At 54.6% G+C, this 25,082-nt stretch overlaps 2 protein-coding genes across 2 annotated transcripts; both read right to left on the bottom strand.

Annotated features, from left to right (window-relative positions):
• Positions 1 to 721: 721 nt before the first annotated feature.
• Positions 722 to 4,236, bottom strand: LOC128820269 (Fc receptor-like protein 4; the record flags this gene model as incomplete). The annotated part of the gene is given in 12 exon segments (XM_054000923.1): positions 722 to 864; positions 949 to 1,028; positions 1,117 to 1,141; positions 1,525 to 1,608; positions 1,677 to 1,994; positions 2,086 to 2,277; positions 2,280 to 2,459; positions 2,462 to 2,531; positions 2,620 to 2,861; positions 3,079 to 3,309; positions 3,398 to 3,418; positions 4,128 to 4,236. Coding segments are annotated over 12 exon segments (1,662 nt in total), but the record flags the coding sequence as incomplete, so codon positions are not given.
• A 2,739-nt stretch (positions 4,237 to 6,975) lies between these two features.
• Positions 6,976 to 22,985, bottom strand: LOC128820268 (Fc receptor-like protein 2). The gene is given in 11 exon segments (XM_054000921.1): positions 6,976 to 7,056; positions 7,250 to 7,271; positions 7,841 to 7,931; positions 8,012 to 8,316; positions 8,407 to 8,674; positions 9,228 to 9,506; positions 9,607 to 9,861; positions 10,079 to 10,309; positions 10,399 to 10,419; positions 11,132 to 11,224; positions 22,769 to 22,985. Coding segments are annotated over 11 exon segments (1,863 nt in total).
• Positions 22,986 to 25,082: the final 2,097 nt, after the last annotated feature.

The raw sequence follows: 25,082 nt of genomic DNA, 5'->3' as shown, positions 1-25,082 counted from the left end.
AAACACCCCAAGAAGAGACAGGGTCAGGGACTTGGCCACCTCATGCTCTGCCCTTTAGGCCAGTTGGGCCACCATGGGCCCTCTCCCCAGCTGGCACTTCTGGTCACCTGGCCACTCAGGAGCTGGCTTTGGCAGAGCGTCACACTGTCCCCAGTGTGCCGTGGCTGACAGACTTATGGACAGATGGGACCCTGTCTCACGAAAAGCAAGGCCTTACCCACCCCTGCTACACACAGGTGTTCCAAAATTTCTCAAACTTTTTCTGTCTCTGACACTCCACCCTGTGCCATGGCCTGATCCTGACTGCACTGGGAAGGGGGAGGCTCCGGAACCGCCACAGGGCCTTTGTGACATCCTCAGGTGGGAAACACGTCAGAGGAGGGGTTTGGGACAGGTGAGAAGAGAATCCAGATTCTCCTGAAGGCCGCTTTGTCCATCAGAGCAAGGAAGGTCCAGGGCCCTGCCAGGCTTATCTGGTGAAGGAAACGTGCTGGGGGAAATGTCTGGGGTTTGTTCCCTATCAGGGCTTTCCCCTGGAAATCGTTCATTTTGTGACCCTTTGAATTCTGAACCTTGTTGCTGTTGCAGTTGGTTTTATTCTCTCTCATTGCTGTTTCAGGAAATCGTTCTTCTCTCAGCCCTTTGGGATCTTTGTGCTCCATGGGGAGGGAGAGGGGCAGTTTTTAGTGGCAGCACACACACGTGTGGGTGCCCATGGGTGGGGACGCCCAGTGCCCCCCAGTTCCCCCCAGTGTCACAGCACATTCCCGTAGATGTCACCGGGTTCCTGAGGTCGCCCGTGGGGTCCCCGCAGCTCCGCGTAGGTGACGTGGGGATCCTGGAGTGTGGTGGCACGGGGGGACACTGCGAGAGACAGGGGCTGTGGGATCTGGGTGGGGCGACACTCGTGGGTGATGTGTCATTGTCCACCCCCTGTGCTATACTCACACTGTGCCTGTTTGCTGCACACAACCTGGGTGTACAGCACCTCCCCCTCCTCTGGGGGGCCTGGGGGATCCGGGGGGGCCCTGAGGGAATAAAGGGGATGTGTGGGAAGGGATGGAGAGTTGTGGCGTGGGCATAAAAGGGGACTCATGGCTGGAGACCCCCACTCACCTTTCCTGGTGCTTCCTGGCAGCTGCTGAGGAAAGAGGGGAGGGGTGACTGTGGAGACCGCAGAACTCTGACCCCTCTCAGGATTCCTGAATGCCCACAGGATCCTCAATTTCCCTCAGGACCCCCAAGCATCCCTGGACCCCCCCAGAATTCAGGAACCTCCCCAGTGCCCCCCATGAACTCAGTCTCAAGGACCCAAAGCCCGACAGGGACGGAGACCCCCCCACACACCCCCAGGGCCCCTGAAAGAACCCCCAACATCCCTGCAGGACCCTCAAGCACCTCTCCAAACCCCACAGGACCCCAGCCAAAGTCACAGTTCTGGGGCTGTGGGTGCCTCCCTATTGCTCCCCAACTCTGCAGGCCTCTAAAGCTCCCTGGGACCCCCGTCCCCCCATTGTCACCCACCCACACGGTGCCACCGGTGCCAGGCCACAATGACACCCATGAGCAGGACCAGGAACAAAAGGGCCCCACCGACCCCTGGGGCCACTGCAAGAAACAGAGGGGGACACATCAGGGTCAGCCATCACTCCAGGGCTGCTGCACTCCCTGGAGACCCTGTGTGACCCCACCTGTGTTCCTGTGTCCCCACGGTGTCACCGCCAGGGCCAGCTCTGGGCTGAGTGCCCGGAACAGGTGGTGCCCGTCCTGTCCCAGCTGGTTGGTGGCCATGCACTGGTAGGTGCCCGAATGTCCCACATTGATGTCCCTGAGCTCCAGGAGGGGACCGTGGGCCACCTCCTGCCCGTTGTGCAGCCAGGTGAAGGTGACAGGGGCTGAGCCCACCTGCACTGAGCAGCGCAGGGTCACGGGTTCGCCTGGGTGCACTTGGTGTGCCAGGGGAGCGTGGGTGATGGTGGCATTGGCCACGGGCACTGCGGGGAGAGACAGGGCTGAGGTCACAGGGAGGGGCTGGCAGCTGGTGTGGGGGGATAGGGGCAGGGCTGATGGGTGTGATGGGGATGCTGGGGATGGGGTCACAACACAAATGCGTGAGGGGACAAGGGAAGAGAAGGAAAGAACTGGGAAATGTGTCTAGGGCACATGGAGGTGCCAAGGCAGTGTCCCGGCGAGGCTGTGGGGGCTCCCCGTGCCCATCCCTGCACTCACTGCGCACTGTGACACAAAGCCAGACGCTGCTCTTCCACAAGGCTCCCCCTCGGAGCGCACCTCACAGCTGTAATTCCCAGAGTAGGAGACACCCACAGCGAGCACCAGCAGCTGTAGGGACCCCTTTGGGCCCCCCACCACCTGCCCATCCTGGTAGAACATGTGCAGGAGGGGGCCTTGGGGTTGCAGGGGCTTGGGGGTGCTGAGGCAACTGAGATTCAGGGGGACCACACGGTGGGCTCAGGGGGACCCTCCAGCACAGCCACTGGGAAGATCTCAGGGAAGGAGAGGGGCGGTGAGGACTGTGACTCTGAGTTTGTGGTGAAGTGGCTTTGGGAATGTCAGGATATTGGAGTTCTGGTCGTGGGGTTGCTCACCATGCACTGTCACTGCCACTGCTGCTGACCTTCTCAGCCAGGACCCCACCATGCCCTCGCAGTGGTAACTGCCACTGTGGTTCAGCTGCAGAAGGGTCAGAGACAGCTCGGTCCCACTGAGGGAACCACCCAGATCCTTCTCGTCCTGGTAAAATCGCACCTCAGCGACCAGTTTGTCCTGCCGGCCCCGGCAGCGCAGTGTCACCGTGTCCCCCTCCAGCAGTGCCTGTGCTGACACCTGCAGCACCAGCCGGTCTGTGGGACAGGAGGGTCCCATCTCAATGAGGGGCTCCAGACAGGACCAAGGTGGGTGTCCCTGGCACTGGGACATTGGGGGGCACTGGGATGCACTGGGATGTCTCTGTGTGCAGGGGACAGGCTCACGCCACACGAGGGGTGTGAGGTCACCCACAGAGTGGAGCCCACACAGACCTATTAGGGGCCTCCCTGATCATTTGAGATCCTCACTCACCATCTAAGACTCTCACAGGGGGGCTGAGCCCACTGCCGGGTCTCTTACACTGGTAGGTGCCACTCTCAGTGACAGTGAAGTAGTCACTTTCCTGCTGTCCCCAGCGCTGCCCGTCCTTGTACCAGGTGGAGGCACCGGCGGTCCCTGAGCCCTGGCAGGTCAGTGTCACCTGGTCCCAAAGCACCGCTGGCCTCCAGGGGGGCTCCACGAGGAGCTGGGGGGTTTGGGCACCTGCAGGTGACAGGGGACACCAGCCTGCCAGGGCCAGCGCAGGGCTGGGGACAGTGGGGTGGGGACATGGCATCCCCCAAGGACTCACCAGCGAGGCCGAGGGTCTGGGCTGGAAGGGAGAAGGGATAGGGCTGGGTAGGGGTGGCCCTGCAGGGACAGCGCCACCCCGGGCACAGGGTGTGGGGGCTATCCCTAGACTGACCTAATAGGGAGAACTTTCAGTTCTTGTGAGTAAGTGTGTGGGGATGGTCCCCAAGAGATTTGGAGTGGCAGGGGGACATGTCTGTGTCACAGCCACCCCAGCACCACAACCATGTGGCACAGATGCCTTGGGAAGAGGCCACCCAGGGCTGAGGCAGAACATGGGGACACTGTGGACACCCTGGGGACAAGGACACGATGGACACACCCCATGCTGGCCCAGGTCACCCCCACCAGCTCCTGATCCTATCCCCATGATCCCATCCCCATAGCCACATCCTCACCCTTCTTGTCCCCTTCTGTCCCTGCATCCCAGTTCCCTTGTCCCCATGCCCAGAGCTACCTGAGCCCGAAGGTGTCAGTCCCCACATTCCTGTCCCCACATCCCCATCCCCAAATTCTTGCCCCCTCTTCCTGGCCCCAAAGCCACCCTACATCCCCAGTCTCACCAAGCTCCACTGTGGGCAACATGGACTGGCACTGCTGGCCTTGGGGACCTCAGGGGAGGTCCCACAGCTCCCCTGTGCCCCCTCCCCACTGGTCTCTGCCTCACCAGGGCCCATCCCCGGGCTGTCAGGCCCGTGCCCGGGGCACTCACCCCACAGGAGCAGCGTCACCTTCCCGGCCATCCCGCTGTCCCCAGCCATGTGGACTGGCTGTCACTGGCTGCTGTGGCCACGGCTCCCCTGGCTGGCGGCTCTTTGGATGAAGGGGAAGGAAGCGAGGTCACGTCTCGTCCCCACGTGTAGGTGGCCCTTGGTGGGTGTAGGGTGGGGGAAGGGTGGAGACACAGCAGGGGACAGGCTGGGGACATTATGGAGTAGTCTGGGCACATGGTGGGGGATGCTGATGCCAGGAGTGGGGGGCTCAGGGGATGTGGGGAGAAGAATGGGTGTCCAGGAGAATGGGGGTTCAGGGGAATTGGGGTCTCTATGCCTGGGGGGATTCAGGGATGGGGCTCCTGTGGGAACATGGTCCCCAGGGATTTTGGGTCATGGCATGAGGGTGCCAGGGTTGGGGGTGCAGGGGGAAAAAGGGGACCCTCAGGAATAGGGGTTGTGGGGGAAGAAGCAGCCCATGGAATGGGATCAAGGCAAGGGTGGTCCTAGGCAATGGCAGTCCTGGGATGGTGATCCCCAGGGAGGAGAGACCAAGGCAATGGGGGTCCCATGGTTGGGTTCCCAGGGGAATGGGGGTGTCAGGGATGGGCAGTGGCTGGGTGGGCCCGGAGTCACACCTCCTGCCTGGAGTGCCTCAGATTTTGGGGTGACCCAAGGCCCAGCACAGCCCCCTGGAGTGCTCGCTTCCTGGGCAGGCATCACATGAGGGTCCTGGACAGCTCTGCTTTTGTGCCCTCCCCTGCCCTTGACTTTTTCCTCTCTTAATTTCTCTTTTTCCCTTATTTACCTCACTTTTGTGCCATGTCCCCTCACCTCCGGTTCCTGGCTCAGCAATCCAGGGAGCACCTGAGCAGGGAACGGGTTGGGGGGACCCAAGGGAGGGGGAAAATGGGGTGTTGGGGGTGCAGGGAAGGGTAGGGAGGCTGTGGGGGATGGAGGTGTTGAGCTGTGCCCTCTCATCACTTTCTTTTTCCTTGACAAGGAGGAAGAGTCCATTTGTGCTGAGAGTCAGATGGGAAACAGAGGATGGGGGTTCTGTCCTGGCGGAAAAACTGGGGGGGTCCTGTCCTGGGAGGTCCTTGTTTTGGGGGGATCCAGACCAGGGGTTACACATCCTGGCATGGGGGACCCTGTCCCAGGGGGTGGCTCTTCCAGAAATGTCCCTGCACATTCCTGGCCGGGTGCCTGTCCCAGGGCTGGCACATCCTGAGCACCCCTGTCAATCCAAGGCTGGGGCCCAGCCATGGCCCAGCCCCACTGCACAGGGGTGGCCATTGGCCAGCCCTGCTCTGGCCAGCCCCAGCTGGCAGCCAGGACCTGAGGGTCCCCCCCGCCCCCTTGCCTTTGATTCTGGCAGCTTTAGAGCTGCTGCAGAGGTGAGAATTCTGTGGGGGAGAAAGGCCTGCCTGTGGTTTGCTCAGCCCTGCAAGAAGCACAAAACCCAAAGGGAGCCCAAGCAGTGGCTCTGTGAGGGCCTTTAATGATTTCCCAGGTGGGCTGGCTGGAAACCCCCTGTGCAGGGGCAGCTGTGGGGGAACCAGTCCAGAAATACAGAAATTGATCATTTTGTCCCTTGCAGCAAGGTGCTGAGAGAGACCCAGAACTACTGCAAAGACAACAACAATCTGCTCAACAACCTGACCTGGACCCTCCTCCTCCTTCCTGCTTTGCCATGGCTGGGCAGTGGCCGGATGCCCTGCACCCACCACAGCTGCTCTCTCACTGCCCTCCACACATGGATGGGGAGAGAAATTTCAACAAATGCTTCCTGGGTTGAGGCAAGGACCAGCAGAGATCACTCATCAAATCCTGTCACAGGCAAAACAGCCTTGGAATTAGAGATATGAATTGAATTTCTTGCTGACAAAATCAGAGCAGGATTAGGAGAAGTCAAATCAAGCCTTCAATACACCTTCTCCCTGTTATGGATAACTGTATAGTCATTGGCTTTCACTATTATATTGGCTTTTCCAAATTATTTTGATATAATACAGTTTGTAATCACTTTTTAACTGCTTTTGATACACTACAATTTGTCAGCCTTTTTACCTTAATTCCTGTGTAGAATATATATTTTAGTCTGATAAATATATTATCGTTTATGTTCTCCCAAAATATCGAGAAAGAGACTATGTGCTGTGTATTATAACATTAACTGTTGCAGAAGTAGCTAATGCCTTTTTTTTGTGTAACTAAGTGACAATTGTCAGAATAATTTTGTGAAGTAGCTAATGTAGATTTCATGTTCTGGTGGAGTATCTTATCTGTATGATAAGAGAACACTGAAAAGAAGCAACTGAATAAACATCAAAAGAAAGACTGGAAAGAGGAATTTACCACTGACCCTTCAGTTATCAGGAATTGTCAAACCACAGTACAGGGGGGCCTTGTGAGGACATAAAATATATAAACTTAATCTGCAGTAAGGCATGTACTTTATGAAATCAGATCAAGAGTCAAACCAAGCAAAAGAATTCCCAAAACATGTAAACTCAAAAGAAAGTCTGAATATGTCTAACCCTCATGAGTATCTATTTAACCAATACAAAGGAAAGGTCTATAAGAAGAATTGTTGTAGTTAACCCTGTGCCTCTGGCAGTGGCCAAGCACCCTGCACGCTTTTTACTGTCCCTTTTTTCCATGATTCAACATTTACAAATGTTAAAGAGTGAGCCTTGTTTCTTCACTAGTTTAATCAAAAAGCTGTATTTTGGGTACAATAAGAATGAAAAGAGTCGTGTGCCCTGCTCTAGCAGTGGGAGGGAGAATGAGGAGCCCCGTGGGGTGCTGTGAAGAGGAAGAAGAGACCCCTGAGGGGAATCGATGCCCCCCAGAGCCCCCTGTGTCACGACACGTTCTCATAGTCACGGAGGTCCCGCTGTCCCTTGTAGGGTCCCAACAGCTCTGCGTTGGTCACTCGTGGATCCTGAGGTGGGGCAGGGCCAGGGGACACCCGTGGGTGACATGTCCCTGTGTCCCCCCCTCAGCCCACTCAGTGTCCAAGACGTGGGGGTCCAGCACAGCCCCCTCTTCCAGGGGTGTCCTGTAGGGATAAGGGGGGATCTGGGTGGTGTCTGGGGAGGGGGAAAATGGAGTCCTGGCCTGAGCCGCCCACTCACCTGTCCTGGGGCTTCCTGGCAGCTGCAAGGGAAAGGGGAGGGGGTGACCGTGGGGACCCCGGGACCCCTGAACCTCCCTGGGACCTCAGCAGCTCCAACCACCCACAGGACCCCCAAATGCCCACTGCAGCCCCAATTCCCACAGGAGCCCTGATTGTCCCTGGACTCTCTCAGCACCCCTGAACCCCCCAGAACTTCTGCACCACCACAGTGTTCCCAACCCACCCGGTATGCCTGACCACTTGAGCCCCAGAACCCCAAGCCTGGCAGGGAGGGGCACCCCCAAACTCACCCACGACCACAAAAAGATCCCCCAACATCCCCGCTTGGCCAGCCAAGAGCTTCCCAAACCCTCCAGGAGCTCCCACTGCCACCCCAATGTTCCCCAAAGCCCACCCAGGGATGGCGCTGGAGCCCAACCGAGACCCTCCAAATTCCCCCGAGATCCCCCGAGGTCCCCCATCAACCCCAGCCACGGTCACTGTGCGCTCAGTTTCCCCCAGCTCAGGGGTCCTGGGTGCTGCTGATCTCTGCCCCCACTCTGGGGGCTTCCCCTCACTCCAGGACCCCCATTCCCCCCCCCATTCTCACCCACGCCGCTGGTGCCACCAGTGACTGCCCATAACGACAGCCAGGAGCAGGAGCAGGAACAAGAGGGTCCTGCAGACATTCACAGCCACTGCTGGGGACAGAGGGGAACACACCGGGGTCACCCTGAACCTCGGGGGTCCTGAACATCCCAGTATCCCCGTGTGACCCCACCTGTGAGCCAGGGTGAGTCAGGTGTCACCTCCAGGGCCAGCTCTGGGCTGAGTGCCCGGAACAGGTGGTGCCCGTCCTGTCCCAGCTGGTTGGTGGCCACGCACTGGTAGGAGCCCGAATGTCCCACATCGATGTCCCTGAGCTCCAGGAGGGGACCGTGGGCCACCTCCTGCCCGTTGTGCAGCCAGGTGAAGGTGACAGGGGCTGAGCCCACCTGCACTGAGCACTGCAGGGTCACGGTGTCACCTGCACGCACCTGGTGTGCCAGGGGACCGGGGCTGATGGTGGCATTGGCCACGGGCACTGTGGGGACACAGACAGGGCTGGCACCTGGTGAGGTGGGATGGGGGTGCCGAGGGTGGGGTCACCCCCAGCCCGAAGGTCCTGCTCGCCCCAGGACGGTGACATTCAGGGGGTCACTCTCATCCACACCGTCCCTGTCGCTGATCCAGCACCAGTACTGGCTGCTGTCATTGTCCCCAACGTGGGGCAGCTCCATGTGGGGGCTGGCCCCCAGTGGTGCCCCCGAGCCCTCCCGGTGCCAGGAGGAGGACCAGGGACCTGTCCCCATGGCCACCACGGACCTCAGCAGCAGGCTGTCCCCCAGTGCCACCTGTCCCACAGGGGGCTGCACTCACAGGGACACACCCAAGAGTGGGACCCCTGTGGGAGGGGGGGACACCAGGGGACAGTGAGAGACCGGGGGGGTCAGGGAGGAGCAGGGGCACCCCAGTGAGGGAGAGGGGGCGCAATGAGGAGAGGGCTTGGAAAGGAACTCAGAGGAAGGATGAAGGGTGCAGGGAGGGGACAGTGGGAGAGGGAGGGGAGCGCCACCGGGAAGCTGTGAGAGAACCCAGGCAGGGGATGGTGGGACCTGGGGACCCCTGGAGGGACCTCAGAGAGGGGTGGGGGGACCCAGGGAGGGCTGAGGGGACCCAGTGAGGGATGGGGAGACACGAGCCAGGAATGGGGTGACCTGGGCGGGACCCAGGGCAAGGATGGTGAGACACGGAAAAGGTGTCAGGGAAGGATGGGGGTACCCATGTAGGCCTGGGGGACCTGGGGAGGGACTTGTGAAATGAGGAGTGGAGCCAGGGAAGGATCTGGGAAAGGATGGGGGCCCCAGGGCAGGTGTCAGAGAGGGCTGGGGGTGCCAGGCAGTGATGGGGGACCTGGGGAGGCTGTGGGGGCTCCCCGTGCCCATTCCTGCACTCACTGCGCACCGTGACGCGGATTCGGGCGCTGCTCTTCCGCACGGTCCCCCCCTTGGAGCGCACCTCGCAGCTGTAATTCCCTGAGTGGGAGACCCCCACGGCAGGCACCAGCAGGTGTGGGGACCCCTGGGGGCCCCCCACCACTTGCCCGTCCCGGTAGAACATGTGCAGGAGGGGGGCTCGGGGCCGCAGGGGGCTGGGGGTGCTGAGGCAGCTGAGATTCAGGGGTGACCCCTCGGTGGGCTCGGGGGTACCCTCCAGCACTGGCACTGAGAAGAGCTCTGGGATAGAGAGGGGAGGTGAGGACTGTGACTCTGAGTTTTCTGGGAAGTGGCTTTGGGGCTGTCAGGATATTGGAGTTCCAGCTGAGGGGGGGCTCACCATGCACTGTCACTGCCACTGCTGATGACTGTGACCCATGTGAGCTCACCCAGCCCTCGCAGTGGTAGCGGCCGCTCTGGTTCAGCTGTAGAGGGGTCAGGGACAGCTCGGTCCCCCTGAGGGACCCCGTCAGATCCTTCTCATCCTGGAAAAATCGCACCTCAGTGACAGGATTATCACGCCGGCCCCGGCAGCGCAGTGTCACTGTGTCCCCCTCCAGCAGCGCATGTGCTGTCACCTGCAGCACCAGCCGGTCTGTGGGACAGGAGGGTCCCATCTCAATGAGGGGCTCCAGACAGGACCAAGGTGGGTGTCCCTTGCACCGGGACATCGGGGGGCACTGGGATGCACTGGGATGTCCCTGTGTGCATGGGAAGGGCTCTTGCCACAGGAGGGGTGTGAGGTGACCCACGGAGAGGAGCTCACCTGGACCTGCCAGGGCCCACCCTGATCATTTAAGATCCTCACTCACCATTTAAGACAGTCACAGAGGGGCTGAGCCCAGTGCTGTGTCTGTCACACTGGTAGGTGCCACTCTCGGTGACAGTGAAGTGGTCTGGTCCGTCCGGCCACCATCGCTGCCCGTCCTTGTACCAGGGGGTGGCACCAGCGGTCCCCGAGCCCTGGCAGGTCAGTGTCACCTGGTCCCACAGCACTGCTGGCCTCCAGGGTGGCTCCACGAGGATCTGGTGGGTCTGGGCACCTGCAGGTGACAGGGGACACCATCCTGCCAGGGCCAGCATGGGGCTGGGGACAGCAGAGTTGGGACAGCGGCATCCCGTGAGGACTCACCAGTGAGGCTGAGGGTCTGAGCTGGAAGAGAGAAGGGATAGGGCTGGGTGGGGGTGGCCCTGCAGGGACAGCGCCACCCCGGGCACAGGGTGTGGGGGTCGTCCCCAAACTGTCCCCATGGGAAAGCAGTTCTTGTGAGAAAGTGCGTGGGGGTCATCCCCAAAAGATGTGGAGAGGCCAGAGGACATATCTGTTTCACAGCCACCCCAGCACCACATCCGTGTGGCACAGACTCCTTGGGAACAGGGACACCGAGGCCACTCTAGGCTGAGGCAGAACATGGGGACACTGTGGACACCCCAGGCACAAGGACACCATGGACACACCCCATGCTGGCCCAGGTCACCCCCACCAGCTCCTGATCCTATCCCCATGATCCCATCCCCATAGCCACATCCTCACCCTTCTTGTCCCCTTCTGTCCCTGCATCCCAGTTCCCTTGTCCCCATGCCCAGAGCTACCTGAGCCCAAAGGTGTCAGTTCCCTCATTCCTGTCCCCACATCCCCATCCCCAAATTCCTGCCCCCTCTTCCTGGCCCCAAAGCCACCCTACATCCCCAGTCTCACCAAGCTCCACTGTGGGCAACATGGACTGGCACTGCTGGCCTTGGGGACCTCAGGGGACCCCACAGCTCCCCTGTGCCCCCTCCCCACTGGTCTCTGCCTCACCAGGGCCCATCCCCGGGCTGTCAGGCCCGTGCCCGGGGCACTCACCCCACAGGAGCAGCGTCACCTTCCCGGCCATCCCGCTGTCCCCAGCCATGTGGACTGGCTGTCACTGGCTGCTGTGGCCACGGCTCCCCTGGCTGGCGGCTCTTTGGATGAAGGGGAAGGAAGCGAGGTCACGTCTCGTCCCCATGCGTAGGTGGCCCTTGGTGGGGGCAGGGTGAGGGAAAGGTGTATACACAGGAGGGACAGGCTGGGGACATTATGAGATAGTTTGGGGACATGGTGGGAAAAGCTGTTGTCAGGAGTGGGGGGCTCAGGGGATGTGGGGAGAAGTTCACCAAGAATGGGGGTCCAGGAGAATGGGGGTGCAGGGGAATTGGGGTCACTATGACTGGGGGCATTCAGGGATGGGGCTCCTGTGGGAACACGGTCCCCAGGGATTTTGGGTCATGGCATGTCGGTGCCAGGGTTGGGGGTTCAGTGGTGAAAAATGGGACCCTCAAGAATAGGGGTTGTGGGGGAAGAAGCAGCCCATGGAATGGGATCAAGGCAAGGGTGGTCCTGGGCAACGGCAGTCGAGGGATGGGGGTCCCCAGGGAGGAGAGACCAAGGCAATGGGGGTCCCATGGTTGGGGTCCCATGGTTGGGGTCCCAGGGGAATGAGGGTGCCAGGGCAGTGGCTGGGTGGGCCCGGAGTCACACCTCCTGCCTGGAGTGCCTCAGATTTTGGGGTGACCCAAGGCCCAGCACAGCCCCCTGGAGTGCTCGCTTCCTGGGCAGGCATCACATGAGGGTCCTGGACAGCTCTGCTTTTGTGCCCTCCCCTGCCCTTGACTTTTTCCTCTCTTAATTTCTCTTTTTCCTCATTTACCTCACTTCTGTGCCATGTACCCTCACCTCCGTTCCTGGCTCAGCAATCGAGGGAGCATCTGATCAGGGAATGGGTTGGGGGGACCCAGGGGAGGGGGAAATGGGGTGTTGGGGGTGCAGGGAAGGGTAGGGAGGCTGTGGGGGATGGAGGTGTTGAGCTGTGCCCTCTCAACAGTTTCACTTCCTTTTTCCTGGACAAGAAGGAAGAGGCCGTTTGTGATGAGAGTCAGGTGGGAAAGGGGGAGGGGTTTCTGCCCTGACGGAAAAACTAGGGAGATCCTTGTCCAGGGAAGTCCTTTTTTGGGGGGGATCCAGTCCAGGGGTGACACATCCTGGCATGCAGGGTCCTGTCTCAGGGGGTGGCTCTTCCAGAAATGTCCCTGCACATTCCTGGCCGGGTGCCTGTCCCAGTGCTGGCACATCCTGTGGACCCCTGTCAATCCAAGGCTGGGGCCCAGCCATGGCCCAGCCCCACTGCACAGGGGTGGCCATTGGCCAGCCCTGCTCTGGCCAGCCCCAGCTGGCAGCCAGGACCTGAGGGTCGCCCCCGCCCCCTTGCCTTTGATTCTGGCAGCTTTAGAGCTGCTGCAGAGGTGAGAATTCTGTGGGGGAGAAAGGCCTGCCTGTGGTTTGCTCAGCCCTGCAAGAAGCACAAAACCCAGAGGGAGCCCAAGCAGTGGCTCTGTGGGGGCCTTTGATGGTTTTCAGAGCAGGGCTGGCAGGAAACCGGCCCTGCAGGGGCAGTTGCGGGGCAACCAGTCCAGAAATGCAGCAATTGATCATTTTGTCCCTCTTGGCAAGGGACTGAGAGAGCCCCAGATCTACTGCAAATCCCACAACAATCTGCTCAACAACATGACCTGGACCTGAAGCGATGCGCAGAATAAATAAATAGACTCCGCAACCTGGGTTTGTTATGAAGTGGGAATGTATTGTCAGTGCCTGGCACAAGTGAGATAGCTCTCTGAATACTTTTGCCCCAAACCTCAGTCTGACCCACACCTTTATTCACACCGGCATTCCATATGCAATGCATTACACAATGTTTCATGCATATTCAACCCCTGGCCCCACCTGTCCTCATCTTTCATTCTAAATAGGTCCATGCCCTTCTGGGCACGCGTGGTTTGCTGTGGTGGTTCTGAGGCTGAAGATTTTGGTCTTTCTCATGACTGAACTTTTGAACTTTTCCTCTCTGCGCACGCGCTTTCGGTCCTTTGGTGCTTATCTGTGAACGTCTGACAGTCTTGATAGGCTTGGAGACAGAGGAGCTTCTTTATCTGCGTTCTTTGCATCCTTGGATATTGCTCTTTTATGCAAGAAGCTTGAGAAATTTGCATTCTCTTATGCCCTTTGAACCATGGCAGAGGTTTTTTAAGTAAAAGGTTAAAATTCAACACATAACCCTACAAGCTAAAATATAAATGCTTAATTCATTTTGTTAACTTAAGTGAACTCCAAAAATCTCTATTTCAGTCCCCCCTTTTCTTAAAATATAGGAAATTCTTTTACTACCGGGGTCCTGATCTAAATTCTGACCTACCATCATGACAGTTCTCCTTCAGCAGGATTCCATGAGTTCTAGAGAGTGAAGTCAGAATGGCCACGCGTTTTAACATTCTCCAATTCCACATGAGTGTTAAAATAGACATCATTAATCTTATAGTAACTAAAATTAACAAAACTATAATGGGGTGACATAAAGTGTTCATGATCCCAGCTGCGGTTGGTGACCATCTAAAGAGTACATCCCACCAGTTATGACTTGTGTCTTGTTTTACTCTTTGCAGGACTCTGTTTATTTCGGTTATGTCATGGTGGACAGTTACCAGAGTTCTCTGCCCATTCTTTTGAATCTCTTCTACAATTTTGATTAGATCTTGATGTTTCATTAATTGTTTTATTAGGGTAAAATTCATTCCAATGGGTGTGGGTGGAAATTCGTTGTATGTCGTGTAGTTTGATTTGATTATCTGGTGGGATACGACTGGTGATGAATACACAAAGTCATACCTAGTAACCTTAATAAAGTTGCAAATACAAAAATTGGAATGATTCTTAACTGCTAACGGGACCTTGTTCTTATCAATTTCTATGACATCACATACAGTCCTTAAACATACACAGCCATCACCTATATACACTAGTACAGTTTGTTGGTTGGTGTCTGGGTGGATCTCAAAGAGGCAAATGCATATGTCTTGAGCACTAATGAGATTACTCTCACAGATGAATCCCTGTTGTTCCTGAGCAATGCAAGGCTCTAAGTTAACGGTTTGCCATTTCCCTTGGATTTTCCAGGCCCATACCCTGTGTTCTGAGGGGTATAATACCCACCTTTCATGACTTAACCCTAAGGCAACGATGGGGTGAATAGCGTGAGCTGTGGCATTATGTATAGTGAGCACAAAGGCAGTAGCTGTGTTAGTGGTGGGATTATATGTAAAATTTACCATGGTCCACCAAGATTGGAAGTTTCTCTCAAAGTCTGTAGCACTGTCCCAGACAACCTTTCGTACTTCAGTTGGAAACACCCCTTCACTCCCTTCTCTTATGATTAAAGCAGCTGTATCCATAATTGTGTTTGTATACAGTTAAGGGCTAAAGATATGTTATCCTGTGCCCCCGTTAATGCATCTACTAGTAAGCTATGGTCTTGATCTTCAATTTCTCTCCATCTTGGCAACACCCTTGAGACTTGCCACTGACTATTTCCCAATGCCAATAGAGATGATTGTAAAGGCTGTTTTAATTTTATCAGATCACTAGTTCCTACCGCTAATTTGTTCATTAATATTTTGGAGTCAATCCCATTCAAAACCCCTAACCTGGTCCCTAACATCCCAGTTAGATCCCTTTGCATTCTGTCCCTGAAGTGTACTTGTTTTTGCAGCCATTTTGTCCATCCCTCGAAGGATGACCTTAGGAAGGGGGAGCAAGCTGGCCGAACCGTCGAGATATTAGTTTGCATTAACAGTTCGACACGTTTAAGGGACCATTCTGGGTTAAAGAACAGTTTCTGTTTATCCATATTTCTTATAACATATGGGCTGATTTCATAAACCTTAGGTTCAAGCTTAAATGGCATATTTTGGATTTGTGCTTGGGTGCTGGGTCAGGTTGTAACAAGCTTGGCTATAGCGCTTATCATAAATTTGAAAGACAGCCCAATAGTGTTGCGGGCCCAGAGGCAAACCACATTGACAGTTTGTCTTAATGTGAAATTGTGCCAACAGTCTAATTCATTTGGACGATTGCCAATCTTCTGGCACTTATTCACACTGATTTGGGTTGCTTTACTCTGGGTAGTCCCATTAATCACTCAACACCCTATCTTAATTACCTCCCCTATGGTCCCTTGAAGTGACCACAACCTCTGTTTCTGCCACTCCTGCTTTTTATCTATTTGGTTGCTGCACATGACCAGAGTTGTTAGATTTAAACCCTTTAAATCGGAAGATTTCCCCATGGATCTGCTGTATTGAGTAAAGGCTTGGGACCAAGGCATTCAGCGTTGCTCTGGCTAGGAGTACTTTCTAATTTTTGGATATCAACTATGATTGTAAACAACACTTCAGCAAAAATCCCCACCCACCATGATACATTCATTCTGTCTGGGTAAGTTTCGGTTTCAGTTCACTATCACCCGGTGTTATTCTCCAAGTGGCTTCTGGAGCTTTCTTAACACGGCTGTGGTGGATCCAAGCGATTTGCTCCTTAATCTTGATTGCAGTGAAGGTAGTAAGCAGCACTTGGTACGGTCCCTCCCACTGTGGTTCCAGGACTTTCTCTGCAAGAGACTTAACATATACATAGTCTCCAGGTTGTACTGGTGCATCGAGTTCTGTACCTCAGGTTCCGGCCACATATTTTTCAATTGCTCTGAGTTGTTTATTTAGAGCGATCATATAGGAGGTTTATGGCACGTCTTGGGTAGACATTCCCTTCTGCACCCCATATGCTCTCCCATAAAGCAATTCAAAGGGACTCAGCTTTTCTTTAGTCCTGGGTTTGGTTTGAATCCGCATTAGTGCTAATGGGAGGGATTGAGGCCATGACAAATTAACCTCTTGTCCCAATTGTACAATTTGTTGTTTGATCAAATGATTGATTTTGTCTACCTGACCACTTGATTGTAGGTTATATGGGGTGTGAAGTTCCCAGTCTATGCCCAAGTATTGGCTAACCTGCTGCACCAATTTTGCGATAAAATGTGGTCCTCTATCTGAGGAGATTGTAGCCGGGACTCCAAAGCCTGGTATGATTTCCTGTACCAATACCTTAGTTACTTCCCGAGCTTTAGAAGTCCTGGCAGGGAATGCTTCTGGCCATCCTGAAAAGGTATCTGTTAGCACCAGGAAAAACTTATACCCCCCCTTTTCTTGGCAATTCCGTGAAATTGATCTGCCATTGCTACCCCGGCCCATGACCCTTCCCAATATGGTGAAGTTTTGGTTTGGGAATATTTTTGGGGTTGGTCTGGAGGCAAAGGTCACATTGTCAAGTCACTTGGGTGATAGTTGCTTGTAAATGTCTAGCTATGATCCTTTCACTTAGATATTTATAGAGAGCATCATTACCCCAATGTGTTTTCTGGTGTTCCTCCCTTATTAGGGACCATAATAAATAGAAGGGTGTAGCTAATTTTCTATGATGGCCCGTCCCTCTCGGTTATAGTCTCCTTTTTGCTCATGGATTAGTTTTTATCTAATTTGCTGTATTTTGGCTTACCTTCAAGGGAAATTTGCCCGTCTGGAATCAGGGCCGCCTCAGTTATTGCCTCAATTTTTGCTGCTTCCTTTGCTTTCCTATCTGCCAGCTTGTTCCCTTCTTCCAATTCTGAGTTTATCTTCTGATGTGCCTTAATGTGCATGATTGCTTCTTTCTCTGGCAACTGGACCACTTTCAGAAGTTGCAGTATTTCAGATGCATGTTTAATGTTTTTCCCTTGAGAGTTCAGCAGTCCTCTCTCTTTCTAAATGGCTCCATGAGCATGCACTACTCCAAATGCATACTTTGAGTCCGTATATATGTTTATTTCTTTCCCTCTTGCCAATTCAAAGGCCCGAGTTAGAGCAACTATCTTGGCCTTTTGTGCAGAGGTATTCATTGGCAGGGGCCCAGATTCTATTACCTCTTTGCAGGTAGTAATTGCATGCCTGGCATGTCGTTTTCCACTGATGATATAACTGCTTCCATCAGTAAACCAGACTTTTGCATTCTCAAGAGGGGTGTCCTTCAAGTCAGGGCAGCTGGAATAGGTGGCCTTGATGGTTTCCAGGCAGTCATGTTCCACTGGTTCCCCTTGGTTTCTACTGAGGAAGGAGGCTGGATTGACAATGTTAGTCACCACTATCTCTACATCATCCTGCTTACACCATCCACCATAATAGCTTGGTATCTCAGGAGCCGTTGTGGGGAAAGCCAATGCCCACCTTTTACCTCCAGCACTGCAGACACTGTGTGAGACACTAGCACAGTCATTCTCTGGCCCAGGGTGAATTTGCGTGCCTCTTGGATGTTCAGTACGACTGCTGCAACAGCTCTGAGGCACCCAGGCCACCCTTTAGCTGCTGCATCCAATTGCTTAGAGAAGTAAGCAACTGCTCTCCAGTACAGGCCGAGGTCCTGTGCTAATATTCCCAAGGCGATTCCTTGCTTCTCATGGGAGAACAAAAGCAAAGGCTTGCTCACGTCCCCAGGGCAGGAGCTGACATGAGGGCTTTTTTCAGCTGGTTGAAAGCCTGCGTAGCTTCTTTTGTCCACTGGATGTCCCTGCTTTCAGTTGCAATCAGTTCATATAAGGGCTTAACAAACAGTCCGTAGTTGCCGCTGTGCCTACCCTGAAGCTCCCTGGCTTCGCCTGCCCGGCCGAGGCACGATCAGCAGCGGGGGACACTCCCCTGTTTCTCAAGGAGATTCGGGGAGCGGCTAAGACAAAGCGCTTCGCTGTCTGCCTTGTATGGAGGAGAGGTGGCATCCGAGGAGGTAATGAGGGAGTCAACTCAAGGCCGGGGAAAAAGTCTCACGTTTAATGGAAGCTCCAGTGAGCTCTGAATGCCATTGTCCCGGTGGCCAAAAGTGGCCTCGAGGCTCTCACAATCATCTTAAGTACTGGGGCGGTGACAAGGGGGAAGGGACGCCCACCACCCAATGGCGGAATTCGGGGGAGTGGAATTAGGAGCTGAGTGATGGACAAGGTACCAGGGAGGGGACAGGGGGTGACTGAGCATCTTCAGGGAGATTGGCACTGGGGGAAGAGCGGGAAAGATCAGGGGGTAACCATCGGGAGATAATGGGGGGTGAAGTGGCAAAACATTAGGGGACTGTTACAGAGAGATAAAAACACAATATAACACGTAGTTATAGATCCATAACCTGCACCACCCTGTCATCCCCAGGAAAGTTCCTAGTTCCTTTACAGGCTGAGGTTTTGAGGTCTGGCATATTGCCTCCTTCTGGCTTTGGCCCAGGGTATGTTGTCCAGCACTGACTTTGTAACCCAGATGAGTTACTTTCTGTTTTACTACTTGGGCCTTTTTCTTAGATACCCGGTACCTTTGGAGCCCCAGAAAGTTAAAGAGGCTTACCATCCAGGTCATGCGTACTTCTCTTGTGCATGTGGCTATCAGGATGTCATCTATGTACTGTAGCAGCTTCCCTTCCTCTGGAGGGGTTTCCCAGGTCTCTAATTCTTTTGCCAGTTGTTCTCCAAACAAAGTGGGTGAGTTTTTGAATCCTTGTGGGAGTCTGGTCCATGTAAGTCAAGTTCTTCGCCCACTTTTAGGACTTTCCCATTCAAATGCAAAATTTTTCTGGCTGGCTTCGTGGATAGGTAGGCAAAAGAAGGCGTCTTTTAAATCTAAAACAGTAAACCAAGTTAGCTCGGGTGTTAAGCAAGTTAATAATGTGTAGGGATTGGCTACCACAGGATACAGATCCTCAGTTACCTTGTTTACGGCTCGCAGATCCCGTACTAACCGGTATCACCCGTCAGGTTTGTGAACTGGTAGTAGGATAGGGGTATTAAAATCAGACTGACATTTGTTTAATAATCCTAGATGTAAAAACTTTGCAATTACTGGGCTAATCCCTTCCTTATCATCCCTCCTCAAGGGATACTGTTTAACCCTGACAGGTTGCTTTCCCTCTTTTAGCCTGATCTGTATAGGGGGAGCGTTTTTTGCTCTCCCTGGTACATCAGAGGCCCATACCCCAGGGAAAACCTGATTCATTATCTCTCCATCAATTTCAGTTTCTCTTGTGACTTCGCTAGTGGTTAATAATTAACTCAATACTTCTACATACTTTTGATCATTTACCTCCAGAGTCATCTCCCCATTTTTAAATATAATAGTTGCCTGTCATTGTCCCAGCAAATCTCTGCCCAAAAGTGGCTCAGGGGAATTGGGCATATATAGAAATTTGTGGATCCCCCACTGCTTTCCCAGTTTGTATTTTAGCAGCCTAAAGGAAAATGTCTTTTCAGTTTGGCCAGTCGCTCCTGTAACTATAGCATAATCATCCCCTATGGGTATCAAGAGTACGTTGCCCCAGGATCGACTAGGAATTTTACTTCTTTCTCCATTTCCCCCAGCTTCAGATTTACAACCAGAGGGCCTGCTGGGGTAGTCTCCTCCGGTCCCCCCTAATCCTCCTGCACATGGGCAACCACCCCTCTCCTTTGATTCCCTTGACCATTCTGTTTCCGCTCTGGACAGTCCTTCTTCCAATGGCCCTGTTTCTTACAGTTTGCACATTGATTTCTGCCTAATCGAGGAGGGCTTTGCTTGGATGGCCCCTGCCCACTTTCACATTTTTCCCTCCGCTCCTCCTGCACTATTGCTATTAAGTTTTTCATCCCTCGTTTATACCCCTCCTCCCTGTTGCTAAAGACCCTCCAAGCCTCCCCCAATAAAGTTTCCAAATTCCATGCATCTCCTTCTTGGAGTTTTTGGAGTTTGCGCCTAATGTCTCCCATGGGCTGTCCCAAAAATAGATTAATTAGTTGTTGTATCCCCACTTCAGATGCAGGGTCCAGTGGTGTATAGCGTCGCATTGTGTTTCTCAGGCAGTCTAGGAACTCTGTGGGGGATTCCGAGGGTCCCTGCTTAATAGCATATAAAGCTGACCAATTTATAGTTTTAGGCATTGCTCTTTCCACTCCCAATATAGTCCAATCCTGATACTTCTTTAGCCTCTGTCTTTCTTCTGGTTGGTTTGGATTCCAGTCTGGGTCCTGAAGTGGAAAGTGTTCCCTTAGATCCACTTGTTGTTGTCTAAAGTGGTCTGCTACCAGATCCCCTGCTGTTTTTAAAACCAACTGTTTTTCTGTTTCAGTGAATGCGTCTAAGAACAATTGAATATCACCCCAGTCTGGATTGTGCTGCTTTATAATGTATCGTAGATGTTTAGCAGTGTTTACTGGGTCCTTTCGGTAATCTCCCGCTGCTGTCGTGTCCACCTGAAGCCCCTGGCTTCACCTGCCCAGCTGTGACACAGACAGCTGCAGGGGACACTCCCCTGTATCTCCGGGAGAGTCGGGGAGCGTCTTGGACTGAACGCTTCGCTGTCAGTCCAGTATGGAGGAGACATAGCGTCCAAGGAGAGAAGAAAGGAGCTGACTCAAGGCTGGAGAAGCAACTTGGTTTAATCCAGGCTCTGAGGAGCACTGAACACCAAATGATCCAACAACCGATAGCGCTCTCTGAACTCTGGCAACAGTTTAAATATGGGGGAGGTAACTGGGAAAAGGGAACACCCATTGACCAATGGGGGGATTTGAAGGAGTGGAGGGTGAGGGGATAGACGGGTACAAAAACCAATGGGGGAGAATTAATGGAGGGGCCCCTGGCCCTCATCCAATCATTTGAAGCCCAGGATAGAAGAATCTGGAAAAGAGGGATGGGGAGCTGAGTGATGGACAAGGCACCGAGGGAGGAACAGGGAGATGACTAAGCAATTTCAGGGAGATTGACATTGAGGTAGAGGCAGGAAAACTTGGGACAAAGCCATCAGGAGAAAATGGGGGGTTAAGGGACAAACTATTACAGAACAATTATAAAACTGTAAAAACACAATATAACATCCCGCAACCCTTTCCCATGCTTCCAAATCAAGGGTGGAGAAGGGCACCTTAACTAATATCTTTTCCCCACCTGGAATTACTGTCTCCCGTAGAGGAGTAATATTTGTCCTCTGGTTCGGGATGCAATTGGGCTGCTTGGAGGGGTTGGAGCAGGTGTCTTCTCCAAAGGAGAAGGAGTAGGAGTAGAAGTAGTAGGAGGAATAGGTGGAATAGATGGGATAGGTGGAATAGATGGAATAGATGGAATGGGGGATGGTGTAGGTGGTGCTGATGTCCCTCCCAAGTCTCCACCCCTCCCCCCTTGCCCTCCCAAGTGAGGGCTAAATAGCTTGCCTAGATCTTGTTCTTGTTCCTCTAGTGCTGTGGGATAAACTTTATCTGTTCTGGTGCACCTCAGTCTTATGCTACAGGCCGAGCAGCACCGCTTAAGTTCTCCCATTTTGCTTCTGTTTTCTTGTTCAAGAGCCAGAATGGGGGGGTCAGAGGGGGCCCTGAAGCCACAGTCTCTTTGCCAAACAGGGTTATTTCAGAGGGAGAAGTACATATCACAATAAAAAACCTGCTCCCATTTCCCCTTGACTTTTTTTGCCTTGATTTTTTCATCTCTTTCTCTTTTTTCCTTATTTTCCTCCCTTTTGTGCCATGTCCCCTCACCCCCGGTTCCTGGCTCAGCAATTCTGGGGAGCACCTGAGCAGGGAAAGGGCTGGACGGACCCAGGGGAGGGATGGGAGGTGTTGAGCTGTGCCCCCTCAACAGTTTCATTTTCTTTTTCCTGGACAAGAAAGAAGACGCCATTTGTGCTGAGAGTCAGATGGGAAAGGGGGAGTGGTCTCTGTCCAGGGTTGGCAAAGCAGGGGAGTCCTGTCCTGGGAAGTCCTTGTTTTGGGGAAATCCAGTCCAGGGGTGACACACCCTCGCGTGGGGGGCCCTGTCCTGGTGGGTGGTGGTTCCAGAAATGCCCCGGCACATTCCTGGTTGAGTACCTGTCCCAGGGGTGGCACACCCTGGGGACCTTTGTCAATCCAGGTGTGGGGCCCAGCCATGGCCCAGCCTCACTGCACAGGGGTGGCCATTGGCCAGCCCTGCTCTGGCCAGCCCCAGCTGGCAGCCAGGACCTGAGGGTCCCCCCTGCCCCCTTGCCTTTGATTCTGGCAGCTTTAGAGCTGCTGCAGAGGTGAGAATTCTGTGGGGGAAAAAGGCCTGCCTGTGGTTTGCTCAGCCCTGCAAGAAGCACAAAACCTAGAGGGAGCCCAAGCAGTGGCTCTGTGAGGGCCTTTAATGATTTCCCAGGCGGGCTAGCAGGAAACCCCCCCGTGCAGGGGCAGCTGTGGGGGAACCAGTCCAGAAATGCAGCAAGTGATTATTTTGTCTCTCTCACCAAGGGACTGAGAGAGCCCCACAACTACGGCAAAGACACCACCAATTTGCTCAGCAACAGGGACCCTCCTTCTTGAACAAAATCTTCAGCCATGGGGAACCTCATGGAAAGAATGTTTAGGCTCTGTCTCGGCTGCCAGACAAAAGGAAATAGCATGAAAATATCGAGAAGTGTCTCTGCCCTGCAGCTGTGGTACGGCTGTAGGGAGTGAACCTGTCTGGATTCCAGGTGTCCCCAGAGCTGCTCCATCCCTGCCCTCCTCACCTGCACAGGGCACGGGGAATAGACAGGGCTCTGCCCTGCCCTGCCCTGCCCTGCCCATTCCAGGGTACCCCTCCACTTCCCGCAGCTGTGCGGGCGTTACCCTGGCAGCGCTCGGTCCCGACACATCGCGACAGTGGCTTCGGACACACTGCCACAGTCGGTTCAGACAGCCCGTGACCGTCCCGGCACTCGCAGCGCGATGGCAGCCGGGCCCCTTCCCGGTGCTCTGGGACCACCGTTGCGGTCCCTCCTTTCTGCAGAGCCCACTGCAGGAGGCTCTCTGCTACCCCGCCATCCCGGGCTCTGCCCTCCGCCATTTTGCTCCCTCCATGTTTGGGGCTCCCCAGTGGGGTCCCGGACCCTCCATGCCGGCCCCTCCCACCTGCTGCCCCCTGACCCTCCGGCCGCACCCCCCGACAGCCCCGGCGCCGGCACTGGCAGAGGCTGCTGAGCTGCTACAGGATGAGACGTTCCCCGGGCAGTGCTGGCTGAGCAGGGACTGGCTCCATCTCGCCGTCCTTGCCCGCAGCACTCGGGCTCCCGCAGGCCCAGGCAGCTCCTTTGGGGTGTGCCGACCTCTCCCAGAGCGCTGTCGTTTGTCGGGAATGAGCCCAGGAGCAACCGAATCATCCCCAAGACCAGGGCTGGGACGTCCTGTGAGGCTGAGCCTGAACCCTGAGGGGTTTGGGAGCCCGATGGGTGTCACTGCACTGTCCCAAAATCTGGGTGGAGCAGGAATGGCAAGCAGTGCCCCACCATGGCCCACCCCCATGGGCCTCACCTGAGCACCCTGCAGAATTCCCGGTGCTCCTGCTCCACCTGCATGTCCAGGTGCTGTTACCTGCTCCAGCCGCTCCCGCCTCAGCCGCAGGATCCCAAAATGCCCAGGAGAGGCAGTGGAGCCGAGTGTTTGTGCACAGGGATGCATTAGGAGCACGGCTGAACTTTAGGAACCCTGGCCCTAATTACAACACCTCCTTAAGGGTCTGCAGCTCCCAGAGCAGAACAAGGGCATTGGCCCAGCATGCTCCAGTTTTGCCCCATTTTGCCCCCACTGCTCCCAGCCCGGGCTGTCCCTGTGCTCCAGCTACAGCTGCAGAGCCCTCGGGGCTGTGCCTCTGCTCTCCTCCTCCTCCACCTCCCCCTGTGGCTGCTGTGTGGGGACCAGCAGTGGCCCAGCAAGAGCAGGAACTTCAAACGTGCTCTGGAGCTCCCTGAGGAGCCCTGGCAGAGTCAGCACTGAGTACCAGCTTTCCTCAACATCCCGGGGGAATTCAACATTCCCAGAGCTGCTGTGCCAGGGCTGAAGGAGGAGAAGGGAGTGAAAGGCTGAGGGTTTGCAGGAATTGTGGTGTAAAAGCACCAGAGGTGCTGTTGTGGACCCGAGACCTGCCTGGGGTCAGGTGCTGCCTTCCCTCCATTTACGATCATGAAGAGCGTTCGCAGGCATTGCCCAGGGCGTGTGCCTGGTCCCAGGACACTGCTACGCTGCCACTGGGCACTAGGATGCAACCTGCTGACTTTGTGGCTTCTGCCCACAGCTGGTGGTGGTGCCGAGAGCGATTGGTGCCGGTGAGTTCGCAAAAGGAGCGATTTCCCCTCCTCCCTCCGGTCCGAGGCCGCCATCGGCCCTGAGGGGATCGAGCTTGACCGGGGCGCCCCCTGCTGGCCGGGAGTGCTCCCTGCAGCGCCCCCTGCCGGCCATGGTTATAACTGCAATAAAGATGAAAAAACATCTTTTTTCCCCCTGAGCAGGTGAGAAAGTTCTGGTTTTGTGTTGTTTGTTCTGTTCTACTTATTTTCTCATAAAGAGCTGTTATTCCCTTTTCTACATTTTTCATCAGAAAGCCCTGTATTTTTGAATTTATAATAATTTGGAGCGAGTGGGTCTTCTTTTCCATTCCTGCTCTCCTTGGCAGATGTTTGTTTTCAAACCAAGATGCACAAGAAGGAAAGTGTTCCACCCCCATTTCTTGGGGGCAGCTGAGAGGTGGCCTCCGGGATTCCAAGGGCAGCCAGAGCCATTTTGTCTGGGAGCAATCCTTGGATATTTGTTATTGATTATGAGGGACTGGGAAAATGAGCAAACCTCAGCAGCTGTGGCTTGATTACATTGACTTAAAACCTTCAGAACACTAAATAAATATGAAAGATGGAAGAGTCCTGAGTCTCATCTCCAGTGCCAGGACAAGGAATGGACAAAGTCAGCACAGGTGGATTGTGCAGGAGCTCAAACCTGCCCACATGAAGGTTCGGGCAAAGGATGAAGCAGAGTTTGGGTGTTGACCTCAAACCTATGAAATGACAAATAAATGGGTTCTCCTAACCAATTTAATCCCCTAAAATATGGAAAAAAGAGGCATTTCCCTTAATTTAAAACTCTCAAATGAAGGGGAAAGGGGGGTTTCCTCAAT

The sequence above is a fragment of the Vidua macroura genome, chromosome 29, assembly GCF_024509145.1.
Source record: "Vidua macroura isolate BioBank_ID:100142 chromosome 29, ASM2450914v1, whole genome shotgun sequence".
NCBI lineage: Eukaryota > Metazoa > Chordata > Aves > Passeriformes > Viduidae > Vidua > Vidua macroura.
This window is presented reverse-complemented; position numbering and strand designations above follow the sequence as displayed.